This window comes from Strix uralensis, chromosome 4 (assembly GCF_047716275.1).
Source record: "Strix uralensis isolate ZFMK-TIS-50842 chromosome 4, bStrUra1, whole genome shotgun sequence".
NCBI lineage: Eukaryota > Metazoa > Chordata > Aves > Strigiformes > Strigidae > Strix > Strix uralensis.
In genome coordinates, this window is record NC_133975.1 from 61,580,177 (window position 1) to 61,605,737 (window position 25,561).

Consider the following 25,561-nt stretch of genomic DNA (forward strand, 5'->3'; position numbering starts at 1 on the left):
ACTTGCCTTCATGGACCAAAGGGGGCTTGCTGTCTCTCCATCTTTCCCTGTCTGCTCTCCAGCATACCTTTGGACCTACTGGCAAAATTTAAATACATCCGAAAGAGAGAGAGAGGAAAAAAAAAAAGGCTCAGAAAATTACTCAGGTCCTGCTTGTCTAATGGAAGCTGGTGGCTAGGTAGCATAGTGCTTCAGAGCAGGGAGCACAGGCAGAGCGCAGCCTTCACCCCTGCTGTGCCACAAGCCAGCTCTCAGCTCAACATTTGCGTTCTGAGTGGGCAATCAACAAGTGCATGGCAGGCAAACAGCCCCAGCTTCTTGCCCAGTAGAAATGTCATAGGAGACAGGGAAGGGTTATGGGGCAGCTGGAAAAGGCTTTGAGATCCTTTATTAGAAAGTAAGGTTTTATCAGCCCTGCTACTCATAGAACCACTTGTTTTGCCAATACATGTTCTCCTGTGAATTTTCTTTTGAGTTGGTTGATCCCACTCTTAATTTTGTTTTCGTACAGTCCCCCAGATGGTTTGTGACCATCCTGTGCTAAGTATTGGTTGAGTTTCTTGGGTGCACTGCTTGATTTTAAATGTTAGCAGTCTGCATAGGCATAAACCTCTACAGCCATTTGATAGAAAAAGGAAGACAAATTCAGAGAGATTTCACAACTAAGCTATATGCTTAATCTGTGCTAGGACCTGCAACCAAATTCCAAACAAAACCATAAACATCACTTTCTTCCTGAGAAGAATTGGTCAAAATTAGGAGGTTTTTGATGTTTTGGGTTTGTTTGGGTTTTTTTTAGTGCATATCCCAAATGTTTTCTTTGGAAATTACAGTGAAAAAAAAAATGAGTCTTGAATGTTTGATGAGGTAGAACTTGGGAAAGATTATATTACAAATTAATTTTGGAATATTTCAATCTGTTCTAACACAATAAATATTTCACTTTGAGTGCAATTTATTTTACAATTCAATAGTGCATTTATTTGAATATTATTTCCTATTGGGTTATTCTCCATGTCATGAGAGCCATGTGTTATATTATTTTACACTGTCATGATTGATGTGTCATAAAATAATGCAAAAGTAATGAAAGTTCCATACCAGCGAGAAATAAAAAGATATTAAAATAACACAATAAAATGAATTTTCAGCATGTTCCTGAAGCAGGATTTTCTAAAAAAAATTTCCTATTTCATTTTTAAAATTTGAAGTCAATACAAATTTACATATCCAGAGTTTTGCCAGAACAATTCTATTTCCCTGGTAGAAAAGTGTTGTGACAGAGCGTTCCTGACTGGTTCTGCTGTTAAGCTCTCAAGGTGAATACATCAACCTTACTCAGTTCCCTTCAACAAAAGGTCAGAATGCATGGAGGCATACCAATTCTAGTCAGATCTGCTCAGAAACAGCTGGATGTGGTGAATTCTGTAAATTGAGGGATGGCCTGCATGCCTTCTGTCTGCTAATGGATTGCATTCTCTTTACTTTCACTCATCTTTGGCAGAGGGAGAAAAAGTTCTTTCTGGTGTTTGACACTCTTTCAGAAAATTTCATGCAAAGGGAGAGGATTTTTTTTTTAATAAATACCCAGCTAGCAGTACGAAACCATAACATATTTAGAGACAAACCTGGCTAGTGTAAATTGACATGACTGCACCTGGCAAGCATGTGGTTATGTATATTCTTAGATAATTTGTCCCATAGTCACTGGAAATATTATTCAATTGGATTATTTCATATGCCAAAATTCATGGGACCACATAACAATCTAGGAGATTGCTAAGTGATACAGTCCTCTACTCAGGTATACGGGAACTGATGAGCTAAAACCATAGTTCTGGATATCTCCAGTTTCTCAGAATAATGGCCTGACATCAGAGCTAGCTGTTTGGTAGGCAGTTCACTGCAGTCTACCCAGTAAAATATTCGATTCTATATATAAAGCTTTTGTGTAGTTGCTGACAACACTTGTCTATATGTAGTTACTTCTATGTCATTTTCACGGAGAGCTCATCTATTTATATCTCTTTGGACATGACCAGCACATTGGTTCACTGAGCTAACAAGAGAGCAGTGTTGGACACACTGAGGGAGGTTACAGTAAAACAGTACCCAATTTTTAATGCTGTCTTTGAAAATTAATGATAAGAAAAAGTGATCTAGAAGCCAAATTCACAAAACATGGAGATCAATTAGAACAGGTGTTTTCCTGATTAACCTTCTGTGAAATGCTGCTGATTTCTAATAATACAGTGTGGTCCCAAAGTCAGGACAGGGTGCAAAAGCAGTAATGATGAAGTATTTATTGAGTGCTGAATTTGGAAATTACCTGGCTTTCCCATTAGTTGTTCATCTGTTACGGGGTCAAATCTTCAGCTACAATAAGCTGATGTCACCCTTTTGAACAAATTTACCCTGGCTGAAGATGGGGCCCTCTCTGGTTAATGAGCAGCTGGAGCAGCAGAATTTCTGAATTTTTGCAATTATGGAAAATGACTGTTGGAAAGTAGGTGACTCAGCAAGGCAGCCGTACTGACATGTCACAAAGAGAAAAAATATTCAAAGGGAAATGTTGAATGAAAGATCACTTATTTGCTAAGATTCTATTATTCAAATTCTTATTGATATTCTTCTAACCTCTAACCCCTAAAATAATTCTTTAGTGCAAGAAATGTGTGATGCAATTACATACAGATCACCAGATTTGTTATAATTCCTTGACTTATAAATGTGAAAGAGGTATGAAAGTGGATAACTATCTGATTAGCTTGCACTCACAAAAGGCAGTATTAAGTTCCCATATTATCTTCCACTCACTGCTCTTCCTTGAGTCATAGCCTAAGTTACTAATACAGCGTTTTAAATCTTAAAAAGAAATGTGATGCTTTGTGCATAGCTCCATAAAGGAAGGATAGAACTGGAATGGATGACCCAGAAGGTTCTTTCATTCTTGAACTCCTAAAAAATGAAAAGTTGCCTCAAATGGAAAAGTAAAATTATTTTTGCTCTGAAGGTACAAGAAAAAGAGGGTTTGAGGTTCTAAAATCATCCTTTTCTGAATGAAAAGTGTAATGAATGCAACCCACACCTGTAAAATCTGCATTTCTTCATAACATTTTTTTGTGAAGAAAAGTAGTCTTGAACCTTACACATGACAGCAACTTACTGGAAAGTTAACTATATTTAAAATCTGGTGTTAGACTACAAGTTATGAAGTTGGAGGGAAAACTGGCTTGACCATCAGGCACAGAAGATATGTGCCAAGTAAGGGGTGTTTTTACAATGAGATCTGTCTTATTTTAAATAAACTAAGGGTGGTCTTTCACTCTGTTTTCCCTTTGTGTATTTGAAAAGTGCTGAAATAGAGGAAAAAGAAGCTTATAATGCTTTCAGAAATAATTTAAAGAATAAAAGGAGAGTAAGACTAATAATTACAGTGAAATGTTCCAGGGTGCTTTATTCAGTTAGCACAAAGGGTAATGAGAGCAGGTGCTGTTCCAGTCCTTACAATTCTTTAGCTCGTATTGATGTACAATGAAAAGAACAAAAGATAATTAATGGTCTACGAAGAGGACACTCTTAGTAGTAAGCTGGTCTCTCAGCATCCATCTTCACATTGATCAATATTAGAAACTATAACTTCACCAGTTGTTTTATGAGGCCTTTAAAAAAAAGGACACAGAATTATCAAGATCATAAAAAAATGTTTTTCATTCTTTTGTGGATATAGCCTTTTTATTCTGCCTGGGAAAGGACACTACTGCATTTCCTCTATGTCATAGCCCATTCTGAAGAGGAAGGTATTTGTGATTTTTTTCAACTTGCGATCTGTGTAGTTTGTCTCAAGTGGAAGAGTCCTTCTCTAAGCCAGCTGGCCTATAAAACAAATGTCTTCCTCCCCTCCTGGCTGGGTGTGTGCTCCAGGCCTTCCCTGGGCACTTGCAGCCCGTACAGCGTGGTGCCACGCAGAGCTGCCAGACTGCGACTAACCAACCAAGCACATGCTCTGCCTGGGCCTGAGCTGGCAGGATTTAAACCAGCTCTAGCCTAAAGCAGCTTGGACGTACTCAGGCACAGCAGCGCTCTTGCTAATGAGCTCTGCGTCTCTCATAGGTGTCGTGCAGAGCACAGTCCCCTCCAGCTGCAGCTATGCAGTTCAAGCACCAGCTTTGGAGGTAGGGGAGGTGGTGTGTGATGGTTCACATCACACCACATGCATATGCTCACTGGCTCCTCTGCTGCATCAGGCCATTGTAAGCACAGATCCTGGCAGGCACTTTGTAACTTTGAAAGACCTAAGGCATGTGAATGGGTCTACAGGTAGACCTAAAACATGAGCTTATACTAATTTTTTGATAGCTAAAGTTAGGTGATATGAATCCTGTGGCTAGCAGAGCAGGATCTGGAGGGGAGAAAGCACTGAAAGCCTCAGGTTGAAAAATGGGAGAGGGATTTAAAGGCAGAGTTGCTAAAAGGGGCTGGACAAGAAATTTTGCACTTATTGAAAGCAGTGCTGCCCTGAAGTCATCACATATTCGGGAGTGCAGGACATGGAGACTGTGGGCTCTGTTTTGAGCTAACACTACCCTGTAAGCATACTAAGCTTAACAGTCTCTCAGCTTCGCTTGACTCAATCAGATGATCAGCTCTTCAGAGCATGGGTTCGCCCTGGCTATTGTCTCCCAGAATCCAGCATAGTGAGATGCAGATCTCCTGTAGGGATGCAGGCCCTGCAGTAATGCAGTTTATACTGTATTTAGAAAGCCAGATCATCCTCCATCACATTGGAGAAGATCATCCCTGTCCTTGAGCTACCAATGCCAGCTCTGAAACCCTGCACACCTGCCCTGTGCTAAGACACGTGACAGATTTTGGTCGCAGTCTTGTGTGCTGTATGGTTGTTGCCAGCTAACAGCACTTGCATCCATATCTGATGGATTTGGGGCTCCAGACCTCACAGGTGTGAGAAAGCAATTTCAGATATTTTTAGGGGTTTTGAAAACATAAAAAGCCCCTATCTACCATATTCAAGTCCACATTACAAGAAAAGGCACACGTAGACTATGGGACATGTGCTGTTCTACTGGTTGTTGCATGGAATGGCTTAAATGCAATGAATACAGATAAAGTTTTCTTTCCTTTCTAAACTCTTAAAGATAAGATGATCTCTTCTATTGTTCCCTGTCGCTAGGAAAAAAAGGGATCCAGCTGTCATCAGGAACTCCAAGGGCAATGTCCCTTTTCTGGCCCAGTACTGTTCAACATAGCTTGGATGCAACATGGATCTTGGTGATGTTGGGAAGGGGGAAATGGAACAGCCTTGGTTTCAAGGAGCCCAGCCCTTGATTTCGGTGGAGTTGGCATCACTTAGCAGGTGCAACAGAGAGACAAATCAGGGTTTAAGAAGAGGTTCACTTAAAGCAGTTTCTGCAATAAGGACTTTTCCAATGCCCAGTAAAATGCTCTGTAACTGTGGAAGAGAAAGAATCCTCATCTAAACTCAAAGAAAAAGCTAGGGAAAATTTTGAACTTTGCATACCATTTAGCGCAGGTATCGTTTTACAGGTTTAGATCATTGAAATCTCTATTGAGCTCTCTGCCTGTTCATATTATGACTGAAAAACTCCTAAGGACTAATGGCATGTATATTGTATATTTGCATAGGGCATCAAATTGTATAAGAGCAGAACTTTTCTTTCTGTACTGATTTGTTGCTTGAGTCAGCAATTTTATTTTCTTACATCAGTATTTCTCCAAACTCAGTCTTTTCAGCAAAACAACCTATGTTAAGGTGCTGACTGATCTCTACTAGCAGAATTTATGTTCTTCTCTATTTTTTTGCATGGATATTGTCACAATTCACTAATATCACTAATAAATAAGATATAAATATCACTAACCACATTTGGAAGAAGTGCGACTACAGTCTAAAGATGATGCCAAGATCCAAGCAAGCTTCAGTAAGTTCATTAATGCTGAAGTGTATGAGTTCTAACTAATGCAATGAAATAGGTATCGGATTGCCCAGCAAGCCCCATAGAAATCCTTAGGTGAGAAGAGACAGACAAGTTGCTGCAGAGCAAAAGTGTTGGATTCCTGTGTCTGCCAAGGAGACTGTCAGGAAACTGCTGCATTCTGGTTAGACTGAGGGAAGCTAGAGAGATGGGGTGAACCAGGTGATGAGTGCCCAGACAGGGAAAATGGTGCCATGGCTGTTTGTCTACCTCAACCCAAAGAAATTCTGCTGCTCCTAAAGCTTTTGCTGTATGTCACCACCACTTCATACTGGTATTAGCCAATGCTGTGCAGGTGCCTAAAGTCTCCAGGGAAGGTGGTTTTCTGCATTCTGCTCTCTGACTGCAGCGATGAGGTCTCCAAAGCAGATCCCCATAGCTAAGACATAGTTCAATTTACTTCTCAGTCTCTGTACTTAAATGAACAATATAGACTATTAAATCAGTGTCAACTGCAAATGGATGGTCTTGTTAAGATCAGATCCTTACCTCTTGCCACCTCAATCTCAGTCTCAACATACTACTTCCTGAACTGTTCCATTGCCTTTCCTTGTAAATGCAAGGAACTTCTAAGTCTTTCCCTCTAGTAAATTCTAACTGTGTTTCTCAGATACTTTGTACAAAGTGTATGAAGAAATCAATATACATAACAAAATAGAGCCTAAAAGGCCTCCAGGCTGCCATCTAACACTGTGACTCCTGAATTGCTTCAGTGCACATGAACAATAACATGCAGAAGCAAACTCATTTCAGGCAGAAAGGACAGAACCTGCCACCTTTGCTACAGGCCCCTCAGGAAAACCCTTTCATGTCTCTAAGGGACATGCCCCAGTATGCTTGAACCTAACTTTAAAGCTAACGCTTCATGTTGTCCCACTGGTTTGATCTTGGGGGCACTTACTGCCTCAGGCAGGACCAGCAGCTTTCCCTCTTGACCCTTGTAATCTTACCCTTCCATTACCCAAGAAAAAGTGGTCCAGGCAAGTGTAAACCAAATGTGGACAATCCTTAATAGTGTATCAACATGTGAGAGCAAATTTGCTGATTTGCTTCGTTATTGCCTAAGGAACTTGCAGACAAATTGAATCATCTCTTCATTAGAGGGTGGGGAGAAGAGATCCCAGAGTGAACAAGACAGAAAAATTAATCTGCATACATTTTGTATTCTTTTCCAGGTACCTCCATCATCTACCCTTCTTGATGTGAAACACAAATTTCATAAAGCATGTAAGTACTATGGCTAGCAGTCTAGAGGCATGGTTAGAGGCCTTTCAGCTTGGAGAAATTGTTAAATTTATTTTTCATGAAATCTTGCACAAAACCTGAGACTGGCTTGACAGGTCCAGTGCTAAGTAAGAGCAGTGTTTGGATTAAGTTTCTACTGTAGCTATCACACGTGTGAGAGGCTGGAAGGAGAGGACTGCATAATTTATCATTGCCAGCCCATGAGAGTCAATACTTTTCTGTCCTCTTTTTAACATTACACAGTATCAATTCAAGACCACAACTGCATTTGCCCTCCCAGTGTTATATTAGATAAACTTTGAAAACATTAGACTGCTTCAAGCTGGCCATAAACAGACTGTGTAGGCCAAACAACTACTGTAGTGAGGAACTTGAGCACAGAGTGATTAAATGACCTATCTGGGATCATGCAGGCAATCTGACAGACTTCTCAATTGACTCAACCATGTCCAGTTCCTTAATGGTCAGGGCAACCTTCCTTTCTTCTAGTAGCACTTTTTCATATCCGTGAGGAGGGGAGAAAATAGTGGGGCAGAGGGTATTTTTTGCACGTACAGTCTGCGGATATGGACCTTGTACATGAGAAGACATGAGAGCAATCATACTCTAAAATCCCTCTTTTCTTCCTGCCAGAGAACAGAGCAGTTTTGCTAGATGCTTCCCTTCTTCCTCCTCCTAGCCACATGCCTCCAGCCCTTACTAGAGGGAGGTGGTTGGAAAGGTGGGAGAAAGAGCAAAGAAAGTAGCCAAGCGCCAAAGTTTTATGGCATTTACCTTTATCCACTGAATTGCTGGTCAGGATTTTGAGGAGTGGGGCCAAATGTACCTGAAACCTACAGGATGTATATGTGTGTAAAGTGTTCCTTGAGTTCTGAAATGCTAAAATACTGCTGTATCTGTGTTTGTAGAGGTCCTAACAGTGCCACCCTTGCTTCTAGACTGAGAAATGTTTCTCCCACTCCTGCCTGTGGGAAGTAAGGTGCTACTTGTGATGAGGACTTCTAACCTTGAGTGTCACCCACATTTGAGAAGTGTAGGTCTATGCAAGGCGTATTAACTTGAACTGGATTTCTTAGAACTGCAGAGGTATTTAGCTGAACAGAAAAAGGTGCAACGAGAATTGATAGTTGGAAGTGAAGGCCAGAAAAACTCAGATTAGGAATGAGGTGTTTGGTTCCAAGAGAATGTTTTACTATTGGAATAAGCATCTTAGGTGATGGGCTTTCATTACTTTTAGAAAAAAGGGTGTATTCAACTAAAGGCTAGATGCCTTTTGCAGAACAAAGGTTTAGTCAGACACTAATACTCTGAGTTCAGAGTAAGGTAAGTAGAAGAAATATTATGCTTCTCCTCTGTCCTTAGAATTTTATAAAACACTAAAGCTGAAGGTTTCTGCAGTTGCACTAACATTCAATTGATGAAGCAAAAAGATGTTGACCTGACTGCTCTAAAACTACTTGTTTTCACTCCCTGTAAGGGCTTGTAGAATGCAAAATGGTAGAAGTTCAAAAACCCTGCAGCTAAATATGAAAAGATGGAGTGCATAATTTTTAATATTTCAATCAGTATCCCATCAGTTTGTGAAATGCAGTGCATTTCTGCCTAGACTCTCTTAAATCAGTTGAAACTGGATTTATATTGATGCAGCTTAAATCAGTTGAAGATCACTGGCATAGAGGTTTTATGCCAGTTTAAGTGTAATAAGGTTTATAATGGATTTGGGCAAAAATGATGCAAGTCTGTGTATAAGCCATTTTAATGGTGCCTGTTTTCATATTTAGAGGTATCTTACTCCTCAAATACTCCCAGTGATGTAAGTGAAGCTGAGTGTAAAAGAAGACAGTAAGCAATAAAAAAAAGCATGATACAAATTGTGAACCGAAACACTGACAGTACAGCATTTTACAGCACATGGAAGGGCTGACATGTGGCTTCAATGCTTTTTCAGTTCTCAGTTTTTTACATCAATTCCTCCCACTCCCGGGAGCACACCATATCAATGTCCTGTGTCCTTTCTTCCCATTCCAGCTCATTGCTTTGATCTCTTTTCCAGTTTGGCCTGGATTTTGTTGTCTCATGAGGTTCCCCCTTCCTCCTCCTTTGCCACTTGCAAAGAACAAATCTTCACTTTTTATTTTTTTGTTCATATAGTTTGGAGGATGACAGCTAATAGAATACAGTTCTTTTAGGCAAGAGCTGAGAAGCAGTTGAAGCTGATCCGCGGATGCCTTTGGTTAGCGTGCTATTTTGTACTAGCTCATGCATTCATTTCTGTCATTTCATGTGTGCCAGACTCACATGTTCCCCTATAATCTCTTGCTAAAACACACTCCTACGCACACCCCCTTACAGTCTCCCTGTCTTCATACATTCTCCTTTGATCACCCATGCAATTAAGCTTTCTCCCCAGCTGGTATCTTGTCAGCCCTTCAGTGAGAGGAACCCCTGTGCAGCAATTTCACAAGCATCATCTCTGTCACTGATCAGTTTTCACTGCCTGATTCAAGAAAGGAGGAAAAAGACTGAATTCTAAATTGCAGCACAGGAGGCTATTAATCATTAAAATAAAAGAAATGGGATGCAAGTGACACATAACATGTTACTGCTAAGTAGTTTCTAAGTCAGTCAAACATTAGTTTGGATTTGTGCGTATAGAAAAGGCAGAATGTATGGACTTAGAAGTCCAGGAACAAATATGGAAATACTCCTCAGCCCTCACTTCAGCAAAACTGTCTCTACTGAAGTAACCCCAGCAAAGCCTAACCCTATGCTTTCTGCGGTGCTGAGTTCAGCTGGGCAATCGCAGTTTTATCACTGGAGATTTGGGGATGTGTGAGCTCTTAGTGGAGAATAATCATTTAAGACAAACTGCCACTTCCATGGGAATTCAAAGGCTTTCTCCAGACCTGGTTGCTGTAGCCACTACCCCTGGCAGGGACTGGCAGCACCAACCAGGGTCAGTACTGAACAGCAGTTTCCCTGCTGCAGCTTTACAGCCATCGGCTCTACAGGGGCTTTCTGTAACAGATGTTAGATCCAGGCTGTCATGCTTAACAGCAAACATCACACCTGCCCACCATGAATCTGTCTAATCCTTTTTAAACCTACTTACAGTTTTGACCTCAGCAAAATCCTCTGGGAAGGAGTTCCACAATATCAGTACGTTGTGGACAAATGTCTACACTTCTACTGCTTGATATTTTCTGCCTGAAATTGACTGGCAGCTGAGTGCCTGGGTGTTACTGACCATCACACTGTATTATCTAAGGTATGGTCAAAGAAGTCTCAATCAAATTGGTGCTATGCACTAGGTGGCTTTACTACTATTTTCTTCATTCCTTTGGCTAGCTGGCAGAGGTATAACCAAGCCAAAACCTAAGTGTATAAGACAGAAGCCTCTTGTCCCATTTTCTCAATTGCTCATAATGAGTTAGGTACCTGGCGTTTTCTTTATCTGTAAAGATTATGTTTTCAGTGGAGAAAGAAATACCTTGTAGGCTAAACTTCACAAGCTCTTGTCCTTGGCAATAACTCTTCACCTTTAATTTATTTTTATCTTTGCAAAATGTATTGGACTGATGGGGGAGGAAATCTTACAGATAGAAAATGAAAAACTGTAATAATGATGCTAATTCAAGTATCACATAACTAAAATAAAATACCTCTAGAACAGGTAATATAGTGGAGTCAGTGATCGTTAAATATTTTCAAGGTTAGTGCACAAAAGTTGCTGAAAAAGCTCTTGAGAGAAGAGGAAGAATAGAAAGGAGAGGGGGAAATAAGATATCAGCAATACTGTAACAAACTCATGGATGCAACCTCTTGCACAAGGAGGTAGCACAACTAGAGCTACTCTTTGAAGTCAGAAGAGTGAGCTTGGGGAGGCCAGAAATTGCCCTCTAGGCAGAAGGAGCAGACAGGGAAGGGAAGGGCAGATGGGAGGAAGCCTGGAGATGAGTGAAAGGAAAAGGGAAGTTGAAGAGAGAACAGAAAATACCATGTGTAAAGTGTCCAGGTCTGCAGAGGGGAATGAGGTGCTTAGGAACATTATAAGCTGCCAGCTGTCCCAATAAAATACTAACTCCTAATCCTTCAGCTCCAGAATTGCAGGCCCCTCCATCTAAGCTAACAGATGTTACCTAAGGCATTTGAAATAAGCAATGTCAATGAAAGTAAATCATTAAGAAAGAAATTGTCAGTAGATGGCACTCAAGAATAAACAGCATCATTTCTGGACACTACGAAAGTCTAGAAGTCTGCTATACGATCTTACAACTCCTTCTTACAGGTATTTCTATGGCGACCCTAAGAGCTATGTTCCCTGGAAAATCACCGAGATATTTTCTATTGCTTTCCTCTAGAGAAAGGACGAGGAGAAAGACAGTGCAATTTCTTCTTCATGGTGGGGACCGATTTTTCTTTTAGCCTCCTCCTTACAGGCTGTAGGGCAGTGTGTTAGGATGCATTCATCTGCCAGGTTTTACCTACTGCTCTCATCCTGCATGTTCCCCATAAGCCATAGCAGAACAGGCAACCCCTTCGATTCATCACCCTGCAGACCACCTGGTCACAGAGTACCCCATCTGACTCCCTGTACAAAAGCAAGATCAGAGGCTCCTGTGCAGGCCCTTCCAACACACCATTTCGCCTAGTCAAAAGCTCCCACTGACTTCCAAGTGCCTTGAATAAGATCTTTATCACCTAATGCAAGGAGATACCTTACCATCTCAGAAGACAAACATAAGCAGAAGTACCATATCACACAATTCTCTTTCAGCTGCATGGAAGGCCTTTGCATATTCTACCTACTTCCCTTTTCAGAATGACCTGTTACTGCCTCCAGCTCGCTTCTCTCCCCAGTTGCCTGTCAGCAGTGCTCAGTTCATCCAGTGCTGAGCAGCTGGAAGGAGAGCAGTCTTTTGAAACCAACAGGTTCTTGTTTGCCCAAAACCCTGAAGCAGATCTTCAAAACACAGAACAGTGGAAGCCATGTTGGCCTGGTGAAGAGCAAAAAGAAGAATCTCACATTGCTTAGAAATCACAAGGCAAGCCTTGTGAGAGGAGCTTAAGACACCAGGTACTAAAACTAATCCTTTAGTGGAGGAGGTCCTCTTTGTTTTCTCCTTTGCAAAATGTCTGCTAGGTTTTCACGCTCTCAATCTGCAACTTTCCTGTTTCTAATGACATCTGAGAGCTAGTAGCATGTTTCTAAGAGCAAGGGCTTAAGGAATAACTCCATATTTTGCCAGGCCTGTTAAAACACAGGAGTTGGATACAGAGCTGTTGCTGGAAGGATGACTGTTCTTACTGCATCACGTAATTCCCTTCTAGAGGCTGGCTGCGATGTTAAACTGCAAGGCTCAGAGAGGTGAGAAAGGATGCTGTGGGGATTAGTCATTAAGAGCAGTACCAGGGAGAATGGTGACTGCTAAGCCAGTGACTTGCCTACCGGCTCTGTATAATCAGGGCTGTCTGATAACACAGTCTTGCTGAGAACCTGCAGTTCCTCTGATTTCTCCACACTGTCTATTACAGCTGGATTCTTAGGTTAAAGAAAGTTAATGAAATCTGTCAATTTTGATGCCTGAGAGACTCATGTGCCCAATGAATACACCTGCTGGGGACTGAGAGAAGCTGAATTATGCTATTTATGGCTCTCCCAAGCTGACTTCATAGTCTTGGCCTGTCAATCAACCAGGAACCCTTCATGTGTCTCACACACTGAACAGACCCAAATAAGTAGTATCTAGGGCATAGAGTGGAATCTTTCTTCTGCCCTATATTAGGAGATCAGGCTTTGAAAATGCCAAAATTTTTGAGAGGGCCATAATCTGATCCTGCCATGAGTCTCCTTGAGCTGGATGCATTCACCGGACAGAAAGGCAGCTACAAAGTCTCTGGCTTTTAACAAATCCTAAACTCCTTCCTCCCCATTTTTATTCTAAGTAGTTCAAGCTAGCCCAGAGTAACAACTCGAATCCATATATGACTGGGTTTGCAAAGGGACGGGCAACATCCTGCTGTGCAGGCTGTCTTGACTGCAGAGCTCATAGGCCCAGCGTTATGTCCCCAGCACAGACTTGCAGAGTGCATCGGGTTGGCAGTCACATCCAACTATTGTTTTCAATAAATTTTCCCCTCTCTGCATTCATAACAACTCAATTGGAAATTAACAATGAAGGCGAATCACTAGGGACGGGCAGTTATTGCAAATGGGCACTAAGAAGTACAGTGATTTCATCTGGGTAAATTGCTCATTCATCTGTGTTGACTTTGTAAATGAAAATGACTAGATTAGGAGGAAATATGATATTTATTTCTTCTTATATTTATAATTTATTTTTCATTTGTCTTAGTCACAATGCAGATAGCAGTAGAAGACTAGTTTATGATAAATTTCAGTATCCCTCAAATGACACAATTCTAAGCTCTTTTTACTTCTCTATGCCTGTCAGCACAACTCAGTTTATTAGAAACTCCTTGAATTTCTTGTTACTGCCACAGAGAGGCTTGTATATACTTAAATTCTTTACTTTTTGTTTTGCAAGGCTAAGCACAAAGTAAGCAACAGCTCCTGCCACAAAATTCAAACCAGTTGCTACCATCTTCCTCCGCAGCTCACAATCAGAGATCTAATCCCTCAGTAAATTGCTTCCTGCCTCTGTGGCGCGTGCATGTCAGAACAGAGACCTAAATTCTTGCCTTGGCATGCTGCTTTAGCCACGAGGCCAGCCTGTCTGGTAGGCTTCATTTCTGATCTGCACAGGAAGAAGTATCAGAAGTATGACCTCCTCTCAGCTTATTTGTGGCATATCTGTGCAAATCTCTCATACAAAATACAAGAGTCTATCTGCTGGCACAGATTTGTGTAACTTAAGTTTATGACTTAGCTGTCAAAATAATTGACGCACACCTGTGAAAGCTGGGAATACTTTATCTTCTTTTGTAATAGCCAGTCAGGAAATGAGAATGGCGTCATTGACCTAGCAGTTAAAAGAAAGAAGCAGCCAAACTGAGTTAGCCTCTTGATTTTCATCTTCAGAGTGACTAAAAATTTACCTTAAACTCCAAAATCTCTCTCTCTTTCCCCCCACATTCTGTGTTGGAATTACAGAAAACCAATTCTGGCCAGTTTTTGAAAGGGACAGACAACACATGGAGTGCTCCAGCTGAAATCGCAGTGGTGTAGCCATCGGGTAGTGCTCCAGAAGGTGCTGTGCACTTTGCAGACACTATTTTGCATCCTGAGCTGTGGTCATAACCCTCCCATTTGAGCCCTGACTTGTGTGTCTTTTCTTAACACTGCTAAAGCCCAGAACTTGCATTTGCACATTTCTAGCTGGGGTGCTGATGTTTGACTTCTTGCTCCCGACTTAATAATGAGAGCAAGCATCAGACTAGGCACCTGTAGTTCACTTTTGCTGAGCACTTGAATGTCATTAAAAGATATTAAATCAACCTGAAAAGCATCTGATCTGATATCCCTGGAATTTTGCTTTCTGAAATGTACATGTGGTTACAAAGAATATTTTCCTTATGTACTGAATTAAGAAACTGTGGTTGAGGTTTGGCTCACCCAGCTGGTTTAGAAGCAGTGCACTTAGTAGCATAGAATCTTAATCAAGACTTTTAGGGTCAGATTTTTAAAGGATTTTGGTCTTCTAAAGATAGCAATAAAAGCCAGAGTGCCAGCTGGGATTTTTTTAGTCTCCTGATTTACATGGAAATGAATATGATGTTTAAGACTTAGGTCTTTAAGACTGGATTCAAAACCAATGGGAGTCATGCTATTGACTGGGGTGAGTTGTGTGCTAGATACTTTCTCTCAAGCTTCATTTTCTCATCTATAAAATAAGAATAATTAACCTGCCTTTCATCCACCTTGGAATCTTTTGTCTGTTTTGGCTGTGATCCCGTAAGAAACATTTGGGACAAAGAATGACTTAAATATATGCCTAATGACCTATTGAACCAGATGAAGTAAGGTGTCTAAAACACAAAAGCCAGGCTATCCATTAAATGCTTATAGAAGTAAGATGACCTTCAGAGAAACCAGCAATATTTAAACCAGCAATGGAAAAAGTGAAGATCAACTCAAAAACTTTAACAAAAATTCACATTATTTCTCTTTTTTTGGCAGCTGTTGCATCTGATGTTATTGCATTTCATTAGCAGGATTACAGATACCATTTCAGATGACTAACATAATAAAAGAAAAGGCAGCTAATCTACCGAGATGTAGCTTGAAGCAGAACTGGCCTTCTCTGCTCTCTGGGATATTGTTCCCAGCTGAGATTTACAGGGCTCTAACAATGCATCACAAATGACATCCTATGTAAACAATCGGAGAACAAATGTGAGATGGTATTTAAATGCCTCATTAAGAAAAGGAAATTTCATAGCTAGAGTCTTTGCTTTTCTTGCCTTTGCAGTAGATTTAATTGACAGATCTAGATGAGAAACAACAAAATTTGTTTACCAGTATTGCCTATTATTAGTTACAATGTGTCTTATATCAGTGCCTATGGCTCAACTGAGAAAAGGACAGTGCCAGGCCCTTTGGAAGTAATCCAGGCCCTAGAGAATGTCTGCTCTCAGGTAAAATGAAGAATTAAAGCTTACTGAACTGTTATTAGAAGATGCCAAAGTAGTTTTGGTTTTTAAACAGCTCCTACATCAATTTAAACTCAGGTATTACAGTTTTTGTCTGAATAACAGATGGACTTCCAGCGTGAACCTGGTGTTCGCCACCAGATTCATGTGGGCTCAATGTTCATTCAAGGAACTCAAGATACTAAAAGCCCCAGTGGGTCTTAATGACTGTGAAAATAGTCTCATGTCCAGATGCCTGAAGATTACAGCAGGGTCAAGATTACTTCACGCCTTTAAATATGCTCTGCATCTATATCAGGTTTTTCATAGGGGTCTCTGTGCTTTTGGACGCCAGTGTTGGGCAGATGGCTTTACAGAAAGTTCCAACAGTTTCTCTTATGAGGAGCTGCATGGAATGGGTCTGCATGGAATGGGTCTGCATGAAATGTCCCAGGGACTGCTTGTGAAAGAGAGCCAACAGGCACTGGATAACAGAAGAGGAAGGAAGCTACCTCCTTCTTGGAACACTCTGGGAAAGCATGAGAAAAAAATGACAAGGCCCATGGTGTCACCTCTGCTAGACAAGTTAGAGAAGAGACAGCAGCTTCAGCCGCTAAGTTCAGACTTTCCCCCAGGTCTTCTCTGTGTCATGGCTTCTCTGGCTATGCTTCTGCTGCCCCCAGCTTCTGCAGGGCCAAGAGAAGGTGTGCCATAACAAGTAGCTGCAATTCTGGGGGTAGGGTCAGGTGAGCAGGACAAGAGCAAGTGAGGCCATTCAGACCTGAATGTGAAGGATGTCACCCTGTGATGGTGACTTGTTTTGCATTTGTTTACATGCTCTCTCTCTCATATTTGTAGCCTGTTTATTTATTTTCCTGTTTGGGCATGGGGGGAAAGAAACCCAAAGAACAAACAAAACAAGAAATCTTTCAAATAAAACTTGATTTTTGCCACTGTTTCAAGTTAATGAAAGCAATGCATCAAAGACAAGAAGCTGAACAAATGGTTCACAATAAAAATAATGTAGAAGAGGGGAGTTTTGCCTCTTTCTAAATTGTCCCCAAATTGCAATGTTATTGAATATATTTGCTGTTGGAAATGATTCATCATACTGGATCTGCAGCTCATTCACAAGCTGTTCTGATGTAAAATGTGGGCTGACCTTGCCCACCGTCTGGCTCTCATTGCTACTAATGGATGCCAGGTGCCATTGTGCATCTACCTCTGTATTCCAGTCTAGCATTTCATTTTTTCCAGTCCCTCGACCATGCTCTACTAACTGACATTATATTGAAACTAATTCCTATCCCCACCAATTAGTCTCAAAGTTTTCAATGAAGAACCCAAACACCTCATCTCATATCTGGGGAAACAGGGACATAGGCACCTCTCGATCCCTCACAAGACTCTGGAAAGAGAAGCCAGTCTCTGAGGCCACCTGGTGTTTCACCTACTACCTTCCTTTTCTCGTTATTTTAATCTCTTCTTTGAACATTTGAAAACAAGCAAACACATACACAAATAGATGGGTCCTCTGAAAGTGTGGAAAGCTTAGCAGTGTCTAGCTAAGAGCAGATGGGGACTTCTCTGGAATATGCTCATCTTTAGGAAAGCAATACAGTTCTTCCTGGAGATAACCCTGGTATCCGTTAGGTAAGAGCAGTGGTTGCTGTATTCCCATGTAGAAAGCTGACAACACATCACTTAACTTGACCATTGCTAAGGACTGTCTTAATTTACACTGAGATGACTGTGTGGCAGCACCTTTGTTGGAGGAACATTTCCAATCCCTAAAAAAATGACACTGTTCTTGAGGCTTTGAAGATCTGTCATAAACTTTCCATTTTGAACAAAGTAGCTGTGTGAGTCCAAACACACTGGAGTCATTACTGGCCTGATGCCTTGATATGAGGCAAGCTTTGAATGTGGCAAAGTGTAGCCACATTTCCTGTGTGAGCCAACCAAGATTTATCACATAAAAGTACAGGCATTGAGCCCAGGGGAAAGGTGGGTGTTCCTGTATATACTTTGCTCCATTTTGGTTTTAGATAAACTTTTTAATTATTTAGCATATACCTTGGAAAGTCTTAACTTTTTCTTTACCTCTTTTGTTGTTCCTGTTGTGATGACATGTACTGGATGTGGGTCTAAGGCTGCAATCTAGACACTAGCCTGTTTTCAATGCACACTTACATTTTGACTGACTTTTTGGGTAATATGGCTCATACTTTCGATTTCCCATCAAAATGAATATAGGAGGCACTATGTTTTGCAATCAAGATTTCCAGCTCAGAAAGCTAAGTCATGCCTAGCATCAGTTAACGAGACTGCATTTTCTTCTTAATGCAGGCAAACCTAACTTCATAGCCTCCCAACCAGAAGTTACCAAAACTTCAGACAAAGAAAAGAAAGTTTATAGTCTAAATTATTCCATAAATGTGGCTAGAAAGAACATATGGAGGTAGAAAAGATAAAAAGAACTGTACATGGAAAATCAGAGGATGAAAAAGAACCAGTAAACCAGTCACCAAACATAAGACTAGGATTTTTTTTCTGGGTTTGAAATACACAACCTCACTTTCTCCATAAACAACTCTGAATTCTGAAACAAAAGGTGTGTTTCTACAGCATCAAAAATATTTTTGAAAACTTTCAACTAATTCTGCCTGCAAATAAAAAGGCCAGCTCCAAAAATTGTTCCTGCATGGCACAGAAATAGACCAAACAGAAGGTTATGCCAGTGGTTTATTTGCTTTGAACAACGTATGTTGCTCTGGTTTAAACACATACTAACGGGAAGGCAGTAATTTTTATATTCTGCATTAGAGTGCAAGTTCAGCATTCACAAACAGTCTAGATGAGTTGTGACTATAACATTTACAGAGGAAAATCAGCAGAGGTGTTCAAAGGCTGTTAAGTGTTTCCCATATAGATGGGGATGAAATGTCATCCCTCAAGTATGAGAATGAACATACTTACCAAGCAATATCACCATAATCAAGTCCCTCATGGGCCGTATCTGTATAACTGTGGAAAAGCAGTTTGCTGCTCAGTTTTAAGCATGTTACACTTCTTTCTACATGACTGCCTCATGCAGTTTGCTGCTCAGTTTTAAGCATGTTACACTTCTTTCTACATGACTGCCTCATGGTTGATAGGCAGACAGCCTGCCTGGGCTCATGTCCTGCTGGGAGAACTTGGGGTGGCGAGTCCTGTGCTCGCCATGTGAGCTAGAGCATCACTCACAGCACGCAGAGGAGGCAACCTGGAATCAACCATGTTTGCTGTTTATTCTCACAATGTCTCTATTTGCTGGAAAGGTACTATAGCCTCATTTCACAGCAGGGGAACTGCAGTATGCAGAGGGAAAATTATTTGTCCTCTGTCGTAGAGCCGAGATGGGAAGAGCAGTTTCCCAATCCTTGTGGCAGTGCTTCTGAGGCACTGAAGCCTCTGCTCAACCCAATTAAGGTGGTGGGATGGGGAATTAAACCAGCCCAAATAAACTTCTCCCAGGAAGGACAAGGGAACATGACTGAGTCTCTGGCTTGCATGCTATGGTGTCTGATCTGCTGCCAAAGCAGGGCAGATCTGTGCTGCCTTTTCCTCACCTCTTGTGGAGAAACTACAGTTTAGCCCTGTTATTAGTGGGATCAATTTTCAGTGTGGTGAATTTACCAATGTATGTATGAGAAGCTAATTTGCACTAAGGAAGAAATCATGTCAGTTCAAATGTATTTAGTTAATTGTTGATGGCATTGGTGTGGACATTAGATACAAAAAAATGCATTGCTATTAGAGGTTGGTGAGTTACTTTTGCTGTATCAGCTGTGATTGTTGGACCACTGGGTACTTTCTGATGCTGGAATGTGAATCAGCAGTGTGCCAGGCTGCTGTAACGCGCCAGTGTCATACCACAGTCAGACAGCCTGCAAGCAGCGCAGGGTAAAACAGCGACCTTGCCAGTTCTCTTGCTCTCTGCCCCTCGTGCAGCTCTGTGGAGAGCTGCTACCTAAATGTACTTAACAGTCATGCTGGTTGTGGCAGGTTCCAAACTAGAGCTTTCTGAAGTGAGGAGGCAATGACCTGTGTTATCAGTGTCCTGAAACACAGCATATCTGTAACAAGGCAAGGCACAGCACTGTTTGTTCTCTCAGAACCTGGCAGAGGCTGAACGTAAGAAAGGTTTTAAATGAAACAACATTTTAAAACAGGTCTTTATATCTTACTGTTTGTGTTTTCTGAGACCACAAGGATGGTCAGATACCTGTGTTTAAATGCTCTGCTTTATTGCCTATGAAACCCTTGGCTGGGTTGGCTACTGCCACATCAGTTATGGTATTTGAGAAGTTAAGGATTCAGCTGGACAGCAACTGATTTCATAACCCACCAAACATTAAGCTGCACTTTTAAAAATCCCATGCTAGAATATGGACAAGCAGATAGAGGAGGAAGGATATGTTTAGTCCCTAAAACACATATTTAGTTTGGCAAATGTAGATTCCTTAACGTGCATTTTCTCACGTTTGGGTCGCCCTTTGTACGAAGGCTTCACTGATAGAGCTTTTATTTAGGAAGAAAATCCTGCTTGAGTTCTCACATCCCCCTGATACCTCAACAATTATCTTTGTTACTCTTTCCAAACTTGTGGAGACAGGAGAATCAAATACAAAGATAACTGCCAGAATACAGATCCTCAATCGGCATAAATTACTCATCTCTCTTTTAATTGGGGTTGGCATTTCAGAGCCAGAACACAACTGTCTGCAAATATGAAGCAAACTCAGTGCTATTTTAGTGCGTGGATCACCGGACGCAGTCCTCCCTGGGGGTGCCTGGTCAAAAGACTCCCCCAACCCGTTATGCAGAGTCCAGCTTCTCTGACTTGGCTGCCCCCCACCGCCCTGCAGGGACAGTGCCAGCCTCTGTCCAGTGACTGTGTGTCACCCGGGCAGCCTCGGCAGCTCTAAGCCCACGGGAGGGGAGCCAGCCCTGCAGGCATGCTGCTGCGGGCCGGGCAGAGCGCGTGTGTCACGCCACTGCAGCTGGGCACTCGTGGCCGGACTGCGGTGCCCTGCAGCAGCACGATGCGTTCAGCACCTCCTCACCTCCTTGCACTGATTGAGGGCAGGCCCTTATGGGAACGTTGCTTCAAGCTCCAGGCTTGTCAGAGCATCTATTTTCTTGTTTCTCTGTATTCTGCGCTAAGGTTGTTATTAATGAAATAAAAGGTGAGCATCATTCCCTTTGCCTTGCCTTGCCCACGCACATTAATTTAAATGCAAATCCACACAGAAAGATCAAAATTAATTATACTTTCTGCAGCAGGCTACATAGAAAATTGAAATGCACAGGACTGGCTCTTCTTTTTAGAAAATTGAAATGCACAGGACTGGCTTTTCTTTTCAGAAAATTGAAATGCACAGGACTGGCTTTTTTTTTTTTTTCCTCATCTCTTTTTTTTTTTGAAAGTGGAAAGGAGAAACAATGTAGCAAAAATACTAAAATATGCATCTAAATGTTGCATGCTTGCTTGCTTTTTAGTTTCTGATGCTTTTTGCTCATCTGAATTTCCACAGTTGTTTTCAGCGTCAAGCTGTTTCAGAAGGAAAATTGAAAGCTTAATCTGCTAGTGACATAAATTGATCTCTAAATGACAAATAATATTCTGTTTACCACTAATAACAATCGATCTTCATTAAGAAAAACTATGCTGACTCTTAAGAAATGTGTCCATTATTGCCTGATCAGAAATATAGCTAAAGTCTTGAGATTTTATTTTTTTTTCAGGGAAAAAAAAAAGACAGGGGGAGAGGAGTGTTTTGTTCCTCAAGGAGTTCAGGCATTTATATAAGTTTTTTCAATAAAAATGCAGTCAGGTGAATTTGTAACCCAGGGTGCAGTGCAGAGTCTCACAGGCTGGAATTCCACACCTGGGCACAGTCACAGCAAATGAACTGCTTCCAGTAACCAACGTATGGACAGGGCTATCCTGTTTGCCAGCTCCTGGGCAAGAAAAGCAAAATTCTGTCACTTTTTAAGGGAAATGGCTGCAGGCATTGTATGCAATATGATACTCTTTGCTACAGCGATGTTAGATATGCTCTGAAAAACCTTCTGGATCGGGCTCTGTGGGGCTTCAGTAGAGGTGCCAGCATGACAGTTACGTGACTTTATGTAGGAAAAATGGATGTTCACAGATTTTAAGCCTTTAAGGCCAATGGGAACAATCAAATATACAGCTAAAAAGGAAGCATTTAGCCAGACACTTTGTCACACTGGGGCTTACTTGCTTAGTAGTCTGTGGAAAGTGTGTGCTGCTCTGCTACTTAGCCAGATCCTGTCCTTAGGACTGTTGGTCTTAACCAATGCCTGGAGACATCAATTCAGCCAGCTTACTGCTTGCTCTCCCTGTGCAAGCAGTATGGTTGTAGCTAGATGCATTCATGTATTACAAAAACCAGAAGAAAGAAATGGATGCTTATGATCAAATAGCTCCTTTTCCAAATTCTACATGTCATTAAGAAAGTGGTTATTTGTGTCCCCACAGCAACTAGAGGTCAAGGTGCCTCTGTAAAACACATAGACAGAGATCTTCCCTGGAAAGCTTACAAATTAAACAAATCAGAGAAAATAGAGAAAAAAGCTGACAAAGAAAAGGGATTTATCCCTGGGTATGGAGCCATTAAAAATAACATCCATTGCAGTACCTTGTTGAGATTTTACTGAACAGGACACACTGGATCTGCTCTTTCCACTGACTTCCCATAAAAACATGGATCTAGTTCAAGACCTCACTCCCGCTCTTTAAATATTCTGTTACACCATATCAAAGGTACTTCTACAAGAAAAACAGTCTAACTGAACAATCCTGGATCCAGCAAGTGCCTTCCCAAGGCCAGCCCTAAAGACTTAGCGAGAGGTGGAAGCAGCATACAGTTGGTAGCCTGGCCCCTACGAGCCCAGGTGGGCTCAAGAGCTCAGTACAGTGCCAGACCAGCTGGGTGGTACCTGAAGAGGGCCTGGCTAGAGCTGGTCTCTGCAGAAGCCCTGAAAAAAAAGACCCAGGTGATTGTGCTGGCATTTAGCTGGTCAAAGCAGCAAAACATCTCTTGGTCTGCAGCCAAACAGGGCCTTTTGAGTGGGACCATGTGAAGAGATGCTGGGACCTTGCTTGCCCCAGGCTTGCTGCTGAGAGCTGCAATTCTTCAAGTGAGCTGGTCATTCAGATTGCAGTACTCAGCAACTGTCATTTATTACAGTGAAAGGAAGCACAGTAAGTAATAGCTTCAGATACTTTCTCTCTTGGTCTTGTGGCCCAGCTTAGTTTTAGTGTGGTTTCTTAGGTGTGCTTTGCTTACCACCATCATGCCCAGGAATCACTCAAGTGCAGTGTTAGCACAATAAATCCCACAGTCTTTTCTTCCAAATAAAAGCAAAAAGCAACAGCCTGCAAGTCATTTCAGCATCCCACTTTCCTGCTGTCAGATCAGTGAAGCAAGGGTATGCAAACTTCAGTCCAGCAAAGGCTGCAACTGTCAGTGTGGTGATATCTCCATCTATTCCTGTTTTCTCAGAAGTGTTCCTGAGAACGCTCAAACACCCCTGCTGCAACCAGGAGAAACAACACTTATGACCATTGTTGTTTAAGGTCGCGGATATGGAGCAACTGTATTATTTGTTCAGCATTTTCTTGTCAAGGAAAGACATCAGCAAGTTTTCAGATAATATGTGTGTCAGTATGTCTGTCTGTGTTCATATATTATGCACAAAACCACCATCCCCACACATACTAACAAGTGAATCTTGCCTAGCAATCTCATCTTATTGCTACATAGATATCAAAACTACTGTCTGGTTAAGGTGGTAGAATGCATTTCAGCTGTGCTCAGTTCACATGAGCAAGTGCTGTTATATTTTGCAGCTAATGTGTAACATTTCGTGATCATGTAAGGGGTATTGGTGCTGCAGTGGTCCCCAGAATTTCCTGTATTTCTGCAAATTTAAACAACATGATGCTGATGATTGATTATAGTAATTTTGTTGTTCATATCATCCTATTCATATCACAGCAGGTATTGCTTGTAATTATTAAGGCTATTTGTTATTAGAGATGCATGGGTGGTGAAATACAATGACAAGCAAACAATTTGATAATAAAATTAGCTGATCATGGAAAGTCAATCTGCTAATTATCTCCAGACTCTGTCCGTCAGCTCTGTTTTGCATTTCTTAGTCTCCTCACTCCCCAGCAGAGTAGCTTTTGCAGGGCTGCATTCTAATACACCAAATTTCCCAGCAAGAGAGGTCTTCATCATGTTACACCTTTGCTCTCAGACAGGTTCACATAACTTCATAAATACTTTGTGACAAATAGGCATTTGATTTTGTAATTTACTACAGAACACAAAGCACACTAAAGAATTTTAATGGAAGGTTCTTTATAAAATTTAGTAAAAATTAGACTGATCCCTTCAATTTTGTAACTAATGGAAAGTACCCAGTATGTAGATTTCTTAGTTGTTAAATTTTCAAAACCTCTTGTGATATTTATGTGGTGGAGCACACATTAAGGTCAATTTGAATCATGTGGATAAAGAGTAACTTTGGACACTTTAAAAACTGTTCTCTGTTCCTGTGATTGTCAGCTGATTTATTTACTGAAATGCTAGTATATAAGTGCAGTGAAAAATCAAAGTGTGTGAGCAGTGGGACCAGTAGAACTTGGTTTTCTGTGCATCTTTGCATAGCAGTATTGGCAGCTGGGCCTGGCACTGAAGCTGTCATTTTAGCAAGCATTTGTATGGCTGTTTAATAGCACTACATCTCCTTTTTATATCCGGTACTAATAAGTGGTTTCATAGTTAGGTATGGTCAAATTAAAGGTGGCTGTCAGTTTTTATATATCCTGTCAGTTTCCTTATGTTTTAATTTTTGTTTTAAATACTGTCAGGTACAACAAATAACCCATCCAAAATTAAATATTTTTTCCTCATGCCCATTTTTTAAAATGGATTATTAAAAGGAAACATTGAGTCACTTTCCAAGAAAATACCATCCTGCGTTGAAAAATTATAATGCTTTAAAGGTAATAGCATTAAAATATTTTAACTGTTTTTAAATAAATATGTGGATTTTTTCCACAAAATTTGAACAGATTCCTGACAGAGAAGATGGAATAAGGTAAGAGGCTTAAGACTCATCATGAATTGCTTACACTTCCAGACCAAAGGAAGCCTGTACACATAGAAGGAACATTGTCTGAATCATAGCAGAATGAATCGTAGAATTGTAGAACAGTTTGGGTTGGAAGGGATGTTCAGAGATCATCTAGTCCAGCCACCCTTCCATGGGCAGGGACGTCTTTCACTAGATCAGGTTGCTTAGTGAAGAAGAATGGTGTTGATGTCACTTAAAATCAAGGAGTTTATGAATGACCTTTCAGCTGAGGAACAGACAAAGCTTTCAGGTGCCCACGTGCACATGGTTGGAGGGTGACTGTATTAAAGACTGAGGTAAACATCCTTCAAGAGAAGGATAAGTCAGGAGGGTAGAAATAATCAAATAGGAGACGGAAAACCAGTAAGGCGTTTCAATAGCTGTCCAAACACACTGCAAAGAAAGGAACGAAAGCTGTTCTACACAAATGCTAGAAATGTAAGAAATGTGATGGAAGAACCACAATATTGACTAAATATCAGAGGATATAA

The 25,561-nt window shown here is 41.1% G+C and overlaps 1 protein-coding gene across 5 annotated transcripts in view; it reads left to right on the top strand.

The window, feature by feature from the left end:
* TECRL (trans-2,3-enoyl-CoA reductase like) overlaps nucleotides 1–25,561 on the top strand; it is a 74,472-nt gene that overhangs the window by 7,625 nt on the left and 41,286 nt on the right. For all 5 annotated transcript variants that reach the window (XM_074866968.1, XM_074866967.1, XM_074866970.1 and 2 more), the window contains exon 2: nucleotides 7,190–7,241. In XM_074866968.1, coding sequence (XP_074723069.1) covers nucleotides 7,190–7,241 — 52 coding nt within the window. The remainder of the gene's footprint in view (nucleotides 1–7,189; nucleotides 7,242–25,561) is intronic.